Source organism: Branchiostoma belcheri, unplaced genomic scaffold, assembly GCF_001625305.1.
Source record: "Branchiostoma belcheri isolate BF01 breed outbred unplaced genomic scaffold, Haploidv18h27 scaffold136, whole genome shotgun sequence".
Lineage (NCBI taxonomy): Eukaryota > Metazoa > Chordata > Leptocardii > Amphioxiformes > Branchiostomatidae > Branchiostoma > Branchiostoma belcheri.
The window spans coordinates 779,360-791,939 of record NW_017802780.1 but is presented as its reverse complement, the minus strand read 5'-3'; the positions used below and the strand labels follow the sequence as shown (position 1 = coordinate 791,939).

Sequence of the window (12,580 nt, the reverse complement as noted above, 5' to 3'; positions counted from 1 at the left end):
GCGAAACCGGATCAAATCCTAGATGTAAAAGTAGAATTGAAAAACATCCTGGCAATTCAATGTTATCAAAATTGTATTCATCTACTTACAACTAATGATTGCTGAATGACAACAGAACAATGAAAGCAACGTGTTCCGTGATCACAGAACAATGAAAGCAACTTGTTCCGTGATCAATGTTTACATAAATCATAATTCATTCAAAACATCAAAGACTTTAGAAGTGTCACTTTAATGAAAAGTCATTATGGTACAAACAGTCGGATGAAGTTAGGAAAAAGCTTCTTGAATTATTTGAAACGAGAACACGTCCTACCGTCACAAGCTAAAAGGTCCACACCCAGACTGTACCCATGTGCACAGTAACAACTGAAGCTCCCCACAGTGTTGTTACAGAACTGCCCACAACCACCGTTTGCAGTGTCACATTCATCAATGTCTGAAGAAAGAAATATACTTAGTTTATTGTAACAGAAATGTTCTTAAAGTTACCATAGCATTTGCCGTCTTTTAAATCGATACTAATATTACTGAAATTTTCTTACCGTCACAGGCAAACCCGTCGACATTCAGCATGTATCCTGTGCTGCAGAAGCATGAAAAACTACCGATGGAGTTGTTACAAACGTGAGAGCAACCGCCATTGGCACTATTGCATTCGTTTATATCTGCGAAAAAAACAGATTCCGTGTAGTCACTGGCATATTTCCATTGTATGTTCTAAATAAAATGATTCGGCAGAAGCAAACGTTACATGTCTGGAAAATTGGTGTACTTTAAATGTCTTTCTTTTTAACAATTTGTAAACCTCCATTTGACCAATATTCATCTCATTATCCCCGAATAGTCAATCAGATATGCGAACAGCAAAAACAAAAAACTAGGATGTGGAAAAAAGCATGCTAATAATACCTACCATCACATGTAAAACCGTTGGCATTCAATAGGTATCCAGTGCGGCAGATACACTGAAAACTCCCTATGGTGTTGGTACAGTTCTGCTCACAACCTCCATTTGCTGTACCACATTCATTGATATCTAAAGTAAATTGACAAAAAGAAATAAACTCTGGTTAATGTCATTGTCTAACATCCCTGCATTCTAAAAACAATTGCATAGAAAAATTGTAAGCTAACTTTATTCCAACTAGTTACTAGTAGGTTCGTACCTTCACAAGAAACCCCGTCATCATTTAAACTATAGCCAGCTCCACAAGAACACTCAAAACTGGCGATGAGGTTGGTGCAGGTCTGGTTACATCCGCCATTCGCAGTGGAGCATTCATTTATGTCTAGAAAATAGAAAGAGCAAAAAATACCTGATTCATGTTCAAAACTAATGAAAACTCTATTGTGTACAGCCAAATGCAAATCATTTTTTATCATAAAATAATTTTTTTCAGTTTTTGTATTTGCCAAAGTTAATCCAGGAAATACGAAATACGAGAAAAAATACTTACCATCACATGCGAGGTCATCAGTATTTAAGATGTAACCGTGGAGGCAAGAACACTGGAAGCTCCCGATGTTGTTCGTGCAACTGTGTTCACAGCCACCGTTTACAGAGGAACATTCATCCTCATCTGTAGTGTAGAGCATGTGTGATTTACAAAAAGACATTACAAAATAAAATGTATTGCAAGAGGATTGTACATAATACAATGTTTGGCAACGACTATTGAACAAAGTAAAACAAAATGAGAGTAGAATTTAGTTTAACATTCTACTTACTAAAATTTAAAAACAAAACTTGCTAATATCCAATAATGTAGGGGTAATTATGACTTTCGGTATTTTTTGTTGTGAATAATTGTGAAAAGCGTATTGCGTAAAACATTAAATCTAGAGCATTCCAATTAAAATTCGAAACATTAGGAATCACATTCCGCTCTACATTTCATTGATACCATTACACCTTCAAAGAGGAAGAATCAACGATACCTACCGTCACAGGTGAACCCGTTAACATTCAGGATGTAGCCCACATCACACGAACACTGGAAACTCGGGATATGATTGGTGCAAGTCTGCTCACAGCCGCCATTTCCAGAAGCACACTCATCGACATCTGCAGTAAAACACATATGGCATTATACAAGTCAATATGGTTTGTTCATTGCTCGCGAACTAGGTTGCTGTAGTTAAAATTCTGTCAATTCTTTAACTAATTTTATATAAAATATCTAGTATCAATTATCATCAAATTTCCTTTTAAATGAAAAGAGTTAACTAGCTTATTATTATATTTAAAATATTGAAATCTACAATATATAAACAATAATAGAATCCACTGGGGATACGTATACATGACATAGAACAATGAATTGTTGTTAAAAGACTTATCAGGCTGCATAATATGATTATAATGCAGGTTCTATCATGAAAATATCACTATAAATATGCTCACCATCACAAGCAAATCCATCGCTGTTAAGGCTATAGCCATCCTGGCAAGAGCACTGGAAACTTCCGATGGTATTAGTACATATCTGCTCACAGCCGCCATTCAGAGTTGAGCATTCGTCAACATCTGTATCAAAATACATTAGTTTTGATTATTTCAGACAATTTAAACTGTACTGTGCAAATCATTGTTCAAACATCATGAAAATCGCAATGTCGGTGACTCATGTGCCAAAAGGCACGGTTGGAGTGAACCCAAGCAGCAACAAATTTAGGGGTTCTTCTAAGTCCGCCGAAAAATAGGTAGATTATTCGGGATTCTTAGTAAACAACAACACTTTCCGGTTAATATAAGGCTAATAAAATTAGATGCTAGAAATCACACTTCAGCCAATTATAATTTGATTTCTAAACATGGCTGCCAAAGACAAAACGTGCGTACCGTCACAGAAAAACCCGTTGCTGTTCAAATTGTAGCCAGTGCCACAGGAACAAGAGAAGTTGCCAATGGTGTTGGAACATGTCTGGTCACAGCCACCGTTTGCAATAAAACATTCGTCTTCATCTGTAAGCGCACATTTCGTCATTAACTTGTTATGATATTCGCTCTTAAAGTATGGTTTCACTATGGGTTATGTTTTCTGACATTTCAATGAACGCCGTCGAAGGGTATCTAGCAAAACAATGACACTTATGCCGCAAAACTCAAATGGCACCAAATAAAAAATTGAACATTAAGTTGAAATGCATGGGCAAATTTGATAGATTTCAAGAGATACAAACCGTCACAGGCAAAACCATCGCTATTTAACTTGTAGCCAGTTCCACAGGAACACTGGAAGCTTCCAATAAAGTTGTTGCAATTTTGCTGGCACCCGCCGTTCGCAATGCTACATTCGTCAATGTCTAAACAAAACAGATATAGGTTGAAAGATTTGAGTTCACATTTTAAAATAAAGATTTGCGTTCACATTTAAATACAATTCAAGTCTTAGTTTTGTTATTTGGCTACAGATAGATATCTAGAAATACTTGCATACACGAATATATAAAGGATAGATAGTCTTACCATTACAGGAAAAACCATCTGCATTCAAATTGTAGCCAGTTACACAGGAGCAATGAAATGTACCCATTGTGTTGGTACATACATGGTCACAGCCACCATTTGCAGCTAAACATTCATCAATGTCTGCATTGAGAGAAAGATAGAGAAAGACATTCTAGTCACTAATACATCTAAATCCTGTTGCTGGTTGCAATATTTCCAAGGCAACTAGCATTAAACTATCTAACTTTAAAGTTATTCTCAAAAAAAGGTAATGCAACGAGATATGATTTAAAACTGGGCAGAGTTCAGCCTGATTATAATCTAAATATCGCATCAAGTCGCTACAACGTGACTTTGGGTAGAACAGAAAACGTGCAGATGAACACTTTTGTGCAAGAAGGGCTTTTATTGGTAAGGAGAAGGGTGTATGATTGAAAACAATAAAAACTATTAATGTTAATTTTCGTAAGTATATGTTATCTGTCAAGGTTTAACTAAACGTTCTATTGAAACTGTGGCCCATTTAAGGCGAGATGCTTAACTAAAACCATCGATACATATTGTGTTCCTTGTGCGTATGTACACACACATGCTATACCTACATAAGGCCACACCGACTTAATTTTGTGGATGACCTCCTCTGAAGACCCCCAAACTAGTGCGCGCGGCGAATAAAAAAAAAATCCGGCCAAAAATAAAAATACTACTTACCAACAAAAATACAAAAGCTGGTATTTTGAATTTGCGTCAGTACATAGCGACGTACAACACGACAAGCCGACACATGTTGGCGGTTTGCGGAGTTTATGAATCAGCACTGTACGTATTTACTGAGATCTTGAGTCTTGGAGCTTCGGTACCCTGGGTGCCATCCCCCAGGGTCACCCCCTGCTCCCTATTGACGCTAACTACCATGGGCTACCCAGGCCTAGAGCAGGGCAAGAGCTTCGGAGGACGTGATTATTTTTTCGAGGACAACTGAAAATCAATGCGCGCGAGGGTGTCATCCATAACATTAAGATAGTATGGCCTAACTGATCTAAATGTAAATGGGTTTGATTGAATTGGGATTTAAAGAAAACGGCATTTTAGTTTCAGATTAACAACCTACCGCTGCACGAAGGGACATTTCTGCTCCAAGACTGATCCGCTTGACAGGTGGAAAGAGAATCTCCGCTCAGATAATATCCTAAGTTACACGTGAAGTGAACCGTGTCCATGTAGAAGTTGTTGCCAGTCGAAGCACCATTTACAGGGGATGGCAATGGCGGGCACTGCACACCTGGTAAAGAAAAAAGAAATGTATCATTGTTGTAAGTGCCTTATATATGATGTTCAACCAAAGTATCGGTAGTAGAATTGTGCTGGTGGGTGTTTGTAAATGACTATTATGTATTTTAAGTATCAGGTGTATATATTTTCGAAGAACTGTATTGTCCCAATCTAACGCCGAAAGTGTGGTGTTTTGTTTCAGTATATAACATTCATTGTAGTATGTATGTAATATACAGTATTATCTAGTTGACATGGCTATGTATAGTATATGTTTTTGCTTGTCTGGCTGTGCGCTTTGGAGCAGCTAAACTTACGTGTGCACGTTGGGGCAACCCCGTCCCAAGTACGATCAGCTTGGCAGGTCAAACTGACTCTTCCAACAAGATCATATCCAGTATCGCACGTAAACTGCAACAAGTCCTGGTAGAAGTTAAATCCCGTCATTTCACCGTTCACAGGAGCTATCAGGACCGGGCACTCCACACCTAAAAAAAATATTATCAACTCAGAAATGCGTCTTTAAATTTTGCAAATGAGCAATATCATTAACGAGGAGAAAGAGGCCAGTTCTGGCGTAAGCATTTAGGCAGTAGGCAAATCACGGTGGACAGGTAGGCAATACCATTAAAAACATTTAAAAACAAGCAGATATAGTGACCAAACCCACACCACATATTCCTGACAGGAAAAGCTATTTGTCACCTAAAAGACAAGAGCATAGCATGTTCAGGACAAAAAAATACAAAAACCGGAAGTTCTGGTGCAGCACTAAGGTCATCCACCAGGAGGTCCATATTTGAACATGACCTTCGTCTTACTAGGACTAACCAGAATACTATATATCATCACAATCCATAAAGGCGTTATGAAGTTATGCTGACCACACATGTGCTGAAACACAGACACACACACAGACAACACGGTAATTTCCTTGAAGGTAATGAAGGGGATGTTTAAATTAAAAAAAAATACTAAGCAAAGGCATCTGTTTATCTCACGAGTACAAGTTGGCGCAATCCCGTCCCACGTGCGGTCAGCTTGGCAGGTCAGGCTGGAGGATCCAACAAGCTCGTATCCAGTATCGCACGTGAACAGCACCACTTCTTGGTAGAGATTGCCTCCGGTCACGACTCCATTCGCAGGAGCTACCTGCATTGGGCACTGCACGCCTAATCAAATAAAAAAAACATATACATTTTGTTGATTATAAATTTAATTTTATAAGCATAGGAAATCCCCAAAATAATTTTACTTTTATTCCCTTTTTTTAGTATGAAATCAACAAAAGTTATAACATGTATCTTTTAGTTACAATCTCGATTAGGGACTGTCCCATGACACTATCCGCATGTTTGGGAAATGGTAAGCTTGCGTTTGAACGCTGTATATAATTTGCATCGGAAGATTGATTGAAAACGTCCATTACTATTTATTGATTGTTTCCACGGAGTCAAATTATTTTAACCTACGTGTGCAGGTTGGAACGACCCCATTCCACGTGCGATCAGCTTGGCAAGACAAGCTGGAGGTGCCGACACGATCGTATCCGGAGTTGCACGTAAACTCTACCACGTCTTGGAAAAAATTGCTGCCAAACATTGCACCGTTCACTGGAGCCGTCAGCACTGGACACTCTATGCCTAGTAAGTTAGAAAAAAATCAGAACAATTTAACAAAATTGAGGCTTTAGTAAAAAACATGACAAAATTTATTTCAATCAGTACGTTTATTAAAGTATTGTTTATCCTACGTGAGCATGTTGGGGCGCTCCCACTCCATGTGGCATCAGCTTGGCATGTTATGGTAGGATTCCCAACAAGATCATGTCCTAAATAGCACGTAAAATGTACCACGTCTTCATAGAAATTAGATCCAGTCTTTGCACCATTTGCAGGATCTGCCTGAAGCGGGCACTGCACACCTGGTAAAGACAAAACGTGTTTCAGATCAATGTCATGACAGTGACAGAATAAATCAGAAAGATTTAAAAATCGAATCAAATGACAACCCATTTCTTAGCACTGAAATATTGTTGCTCGTACGTGTGCATGTTGGGACTGCCCCGCTCCACGTGGCATCAGCTTGGCACGTTAATGCAGAGCTTCCTACAATATCATATCCAGCACTGCATGTGAACAGCACCGAATCCTCGAAGTAATTGGAGCCAGTCATCGCACCATTTTCAGGAGCTGTCAACAGTGGGCACTGTACACCTAGGTGGGAAAATGCATTCTAAATTAAGTCCTCTTGCTGACAAAATAGAATGGATCGCGTGAGCAAGAACTTACTCAAAAAGAACTACACTATTTATCTTACGTTCGCATGTTGGAACTGACCCACTCCACGAGGCATCGACTTGGCATGCTAAGTTAGAACTTCCATCAAGCTCGTATCCAGGATTGCAGCTGAACTGTATGATGTCCTGATAGAAATTGGATCCGAACATGGCACCGTTTACAGGAGCTGTCAGTAGCGGGCACTCCACAGCTAATGAAATAAAAATAAATTTTCAGACCAGCGCAAAAAAAATATTTTTGAGTTAAACGAAATTGGTAACTTGAATAATAAAAAGAAATAAAAGACGTAAAAGTCAATCTTGGTCATACGTGTGCATGTTGGAACAGTCCCAGTCCATGTTGCATCAGCCTGGCAGGTTAATTCGTTATTTCCCACAAGGTTATATCCAGAACCGCACGTAAAATGCACCACATCTTGGTAGAAATTGGATCCAGTTTTTGCACCATTTGCAGGAGCTGACAGTAGCGGACACTGCACGGCTATTCAAATTAAATAGGGTAGAATTTAAAAGCTGTCTCAAAAAAAGGAAAAAAGTATCTTGTATGAGTTAGAAGGTATGAATTAAAAAAAAACAGTAACACAAATGGAAAAATTATTCTACTAAACAATAATTTTCGCCATACGTAGGCATATTGGGACAGCCCCACTCCATGTGGCATCAGCTTGGCAAGTTAATGAAGGATTTCCTAAAAGGTTGTATCCTGAATTGCAGGCGAACGTCAACACGTCTTGATAGAAGTTGGATCCAGTCATTGCACCGTTTGTAGGAGCTGTCAGCAGCAAACACTCCTTGCCTATCAAACAAGTACACGAAGAGAATTAATTCAGAGCAACCTCATCAATAGAAGAATAGGTCTGCTTGGAAAAACTCTTGGACAAATATTTTTTTTTTTTCTTTAACTGGTTAAAAAATCCATACGTGTGCATGTTGGGGTGGTTCCGCTCCAGGTTGCATCAGCCTGACAGGTTAATGCAGAGTTTCCTACAAGGTTGTATCCGGAACTGCACGAGAACTGTACCATGTTCGGATAGAAATTGGATCCAGTTTTTGCACCGTTCACAGGAGCTGTCAGTAGCGGGCACTGCACGGCTGGAAAAAAAATTAAAAAAATAAAAAGACGTGCATCATCAAGGAACATAATGGCACAACACATGCCCAATTACATAGAAAAGCGACGTACGGAAGAATGCTTTTTGGCTGCGAACATCTTCCGAAAAACTTAAGGGGGCACACCCCAGTTTATTTGGCGTCTCTATTGGAGGCTGCACACCCTCAAATCTAGCGACCGTATCTGGCGTGGAATAATTCGGAATGACAATAACTGTATATTGGACGAAAGGATATCTCTTCAGCTACAAGACCAGCTGAGTTTGGTTTCTTCAACCTTTTTAAGTTTGGTAAAATCAACGGAAAAAACATTTTTTTCACTCCAAAATTAATGCCCCAAATTGCGAATTTTCGCGTAGGATAATCCCATAGAAAAGAATTTTCCGGCAGAAATGACTGATGCTGGCAGAAAGACCCAAGCCTTGACTATACTCGAGTAAATTATAAAGAAAATTCTAGTACTGTAATTTTCTAAACAGTCCACGGCGCGAGGGGTTGCAAATGCACCCCTACGAGGGCGCAGAGCGAAATCTAGGTCAAACGGGCGGATTACACTTGGCGCGCAAGGATACCCGGAAGTAAGGTTCGGAGCCAAAAGAAATTTTCACCCCAAAAACACCACTTCCTACACTCTTCAGCCATGTTAATGTTTAATGACACTTCGTGGCAGTTTATGAGAAATGTCACCTCAAACTTGGACCCTCAAAACCCTTTCGTCACTTTTTTACAACGGACTATCACGGACCCCGGTCGCGCAAGAACTGGAGTGTGCACCGTTAAGCATCTCTTAAGCACGGGCAAAAACATCTGGAACCACTTATCGGGGCCTCACCATATCTGCCTAAAGTTCCACACCCCCCATCGCTATTCCAAACAACTGGTTTTTCTGGACCATTCCAATTTGCCTCATACGTGTAGGGTACCGGTGCATGTGCCATATTACATTGACCGCGAAAGCAACAACGGCAAAAATACACATTCGTGCATCAACACGCGCATGCCCGTAGACGGTGTATAAAATTTCGTACCGATTACTTAAAGAGAACCCGGTGTTTTGACTAAGAACACGAAAAAACAGCTCTTCACAACACTCCGTCCGGAGGTCCAGACCTCCTTCACGGAGCAATGAATACTACCCGTTAAAAGATAATGCTAGTCATACGTGTGCATGTTGGAACAGATCCGCTCCAAGTGGCATCAGATTGGCAAGTTAATGCAGAATTTCCAACGAGGTCGTATCCGTAACCACACGTGAATTGTACCACGTCCTGGTACAAGTTGGATCCACTCATTGCACCGTTTGCAGGAGCTGACAGTAACGGGCACGCCACGGCTAAAACAAGGGTAAAAAAACTTTGAATTTTTACGTCAAATAACCATCTTGTCAAGCGAAACGATTCACAACAATAATTCTTATACCTCATATCTACATGACATAATTAGAAACTTTGCAACTTTTATTTTATATTCGATCATGATTACAATCTACTTTAATGGTTTTCTCAACTTAGAATACATATACATATATTATGCCTTAATTTTTTGTTACATACTTTCATTACTATTATGCAAAAGACATGCACCCTAGCATAATATGCACCGGGATATTAACCTGTAACTACAACTTTACACGTATGAATTTACTATAGTGTCCATAAATGAAAGGCACAGAATCTAACCTCCACAACTGGGAACATTGCCACTCCATGTGCCATCGGCTTGACACGTGATACTTGCAGCACCCACACGTTCGTAACCGGAGTGACAGGTGAACTGTATGACGTCCTGGTAAGAACTGGAACCACTCATGTCACCGTTTGCTGGTGCTGTTAGTGTCGGGCATTGTACAACTGCAAAGATATGGAAAGACTCTTGTCGCCCTTTCTGAATTTCAAATCTTCATATCTGATGTTTACCCTGCACTTATCTTGTTATCAACCTACGTTAAACTACGAGTTTTTAGTAGATAATTAATTTTTTAATCATTAAGAGATGTCAATTTGTTTTATATAGAAATTAGGAAGCTACTGATGAGAATATTTTTAAAACTGCAAATACCCATATTGTGTGTATTGTAAAACGAGCTCAATGTTGTGTAAATACTAACGCAATTCAGACTTTTGTCTGCTATGTGGTATTGGAAATAAAGTCTCAAATGATATTTTTTCATGTAACCTAAACATGAATTATAGCAGCGTCCAGGCAAAATTAAAATTACGTATTTCCAGGTATCAAATTATCATCTTTACTTACAAAACAAAATCTACTTGAATTTATGAATAGATAATCAACATCACATCTTAATATTCTCAAACTATTTCAACCTCAAACATTTTCTATAGTACTTGAAAGAGGCACTAAGTCGGGAGAGTGGTGTTATGTTGCTATAGATAAAAGTTTGATCAAATGAAAAATGCATACTATTTCACAGCATACGATAACTAGTTGTACGAAAAAAAGTCATTATTATGGGAACTTCAAGAAAACAAAATACACCACTCATACAGATGTTAAAAACAATGTGCCGGATAACAGTTAGCTCTAAAAATTACTAGAGTAGAAAAAATCACATTGATCGTATACTTCTCATTCATGATAAAATCTCAAAAATACTTTAATGTTTTTTTAATAGGTGTAACCATTTGTTACCATCAATACTAAATATATGCACGCTAAAGTTAAAATTTTACATTTTTAACGCGGTAGCTACAGTGATGTCGCTTTACAAAACACACTTCAAACTACGTCGATGAAGGTTAGACATCCAGATAATACGATAAGCCAAAAAGCAGTTACGGAGAGATCCACCCGTAGCCCCCTTCCCTGTTGAGGGTGGCGTTGTACATTCTTTCATATATTGCCTCTTTAACACCCCGTTCCCACCAGCGTGTTTCGCGGTCTAAGATATCCGTGGACTCAAGTTTGAAAGAGTGACCCTGTTGTGTTGTAGGTGGTTGAAAATAGCTGAGGAGTAGCCGTTGGCACCAGGTCTGCAATGTTCTTTGTATCCTACTTTGAGCGGTCTCCTCGCATTTGAGTTTGTAAATAACATACGCCTTGGTACCTTTGTGATGTCGGTCCTTAGGGTGTACCAGTCGTTGTCTGAGCGTTGAGTGAGGTTTGAAGTTAGTGGCTATGTTGAAGTTTTGGAATATCCGTCGGAGTTTCTTAGATACTCCTTGGACATACGGAATAGTGATGTTGACCATGTTTTTGTTGGTCAATGGTTTGCACTTCTGGATTAAGCTCCTCTTCTGTATAACAGGAGCTTTCTGACTAATTTGCATTATCTTGTCTTGACTTGTCTGACTTTTGTTCCTTTTTCGACTTCCAAAAATTTGTCTTCACTTTATTTGCATATCGATCAACAGTTTGTGCTTATAAACCTACATTTCTCCTCTGGTCTCTCAGTCACTGACGAAAGCTGGTGGATACTAGCTGAAACGTCTGACGTTTTCAAAATCATATCCAGTTGCTTGAGTAAATGCTTTTTGGCACACGTCAAACTAATGGTATCATGCAAGTTCTTCTTCTTCTTTTCGTCTTAGCAGACGCTCTGCTCAACGTCGATGGGCTCGTCCGTGTGCGGCCAGCCCAGCTTTACTCCTGCAGAGTTTCCCGCAGGTTGTGAAGGTGAAAGCGGGTGTTGCAGAAGGATGGTGTCTTTTTTGCCTTCTTGTGGTCTCATTTTGGACCAGGTCATCTTCCAGTTTCTTGGCACCTTGGCGAAGTGCATACCGCCATGCAGTGCGGTTTTGTGCAAGGTGCTCCCAGTTGGCACCAATGTGAAAAAGCTATCATGCAAGTATTGCTAAAATATTAATAGGAGAACTTACACTCCAAGTCAGGTACGTGTAGCTGAACCAACCACACACACAAACAGACACACAGACAGATAAGCCAAAAACAACACCTCCTATTTTTCATGGAGGTAATAATAATGGTTATATAAAAGCGAAACATCACCTTCGCAGGTCGGGTCACTTGCAGTCCAAGTCAGGTCTGCCTGACAGGTACGTGTAGCTGAACCAACCAGGTTGTATCCTGAGTCACACGAGTATGTGACTGTGTCGCCCAAGGAGTTAGAACCAGTCACGGCACCGTTTGTAGGAGCTGGCGGGGTGGAACACTGTCCAGCTGTATATCGTGAATATTGCTTATTACCGCCATGTTTAAAATTGTCGAAGTTGCTATTTACAGAGAAATTAACTAATTGATTTTTTTTTTATTTCCACTTTTATGACAATATTAACAGAACGTGTATATATAAGAATAGAGCGTTCGTTTTACTCCAACCTAAGTTTGTTTTTTTTTTCATTGTGCAAAGAACAGCAAAGTAAACAAAATATACAATGGTAAAGGTTATATAAAAGGGAAACATCACCTTCGCAGGTCGGTTCACTTGCAGTCCAAGTCAGGTCTGCCTGACAGGTACGTGTAGCTGA

At 39.4% G+C, this 12,580-nt stretch overlaps 1 protein-coding gene across 1 annotated transcript in view; it reads right to left on the bottom strand.

The window, feature by feature from the left end:
• LOC109464315 overlaps positions 1 to 8,049 on the bottom strand; it is a 28,175-nt gene extending 20,126 nt beyond the window's left edge. Inside the window, exons 1-11 of the mRNA XM_019761268.1 lie at positions 7,947 to 8,049; positions 7,675 to 7,821; positions 7,046 to 7,216; positions 4,566 to 4,736; positions 3,473 to 3,595; positions 3,187 to 3,309; positions 2,408 to 2,530; positions 1,946 to 2,068; positions 1,170 to 1,292; positions 546 to 668; positions 317 to 439 (exon numbers count right to left, since the gene is read on the bottom strand). Of these exons, the coding sequence (XP_019616827.1) occupies positions 317 to 439; positions 546 to 668; positions 1,170 to 1,292; positions 1,946 to 2,068; positions 2,408 to 2,530; positions 3,187 to 3,309; positions 3,473 to 3,595; positions 4,566 to 4,736; positions 7,046 to 7,216; positions 7,675 to 7,821; positions 7,947 to 8,049 (1,453 nt within the window). The remainder of the gene's footprint in view (positions 1 to 316; positions 440 to 545; positions 669 to 1,169; positions 1,293 to 1,945; positions 2,069 to 2,407; positions 2,531 to 3,186; positions 3,310 to 3,472; positions 3,596 to 4,565; positions 4,737 to 7,045; positions 7,217 to 7,674; positions 7,822 to 7,946) is intronic.
• Between the last annotated feature and the right edge of the window lie 4,531 nt (positions 8,050 to 12,580).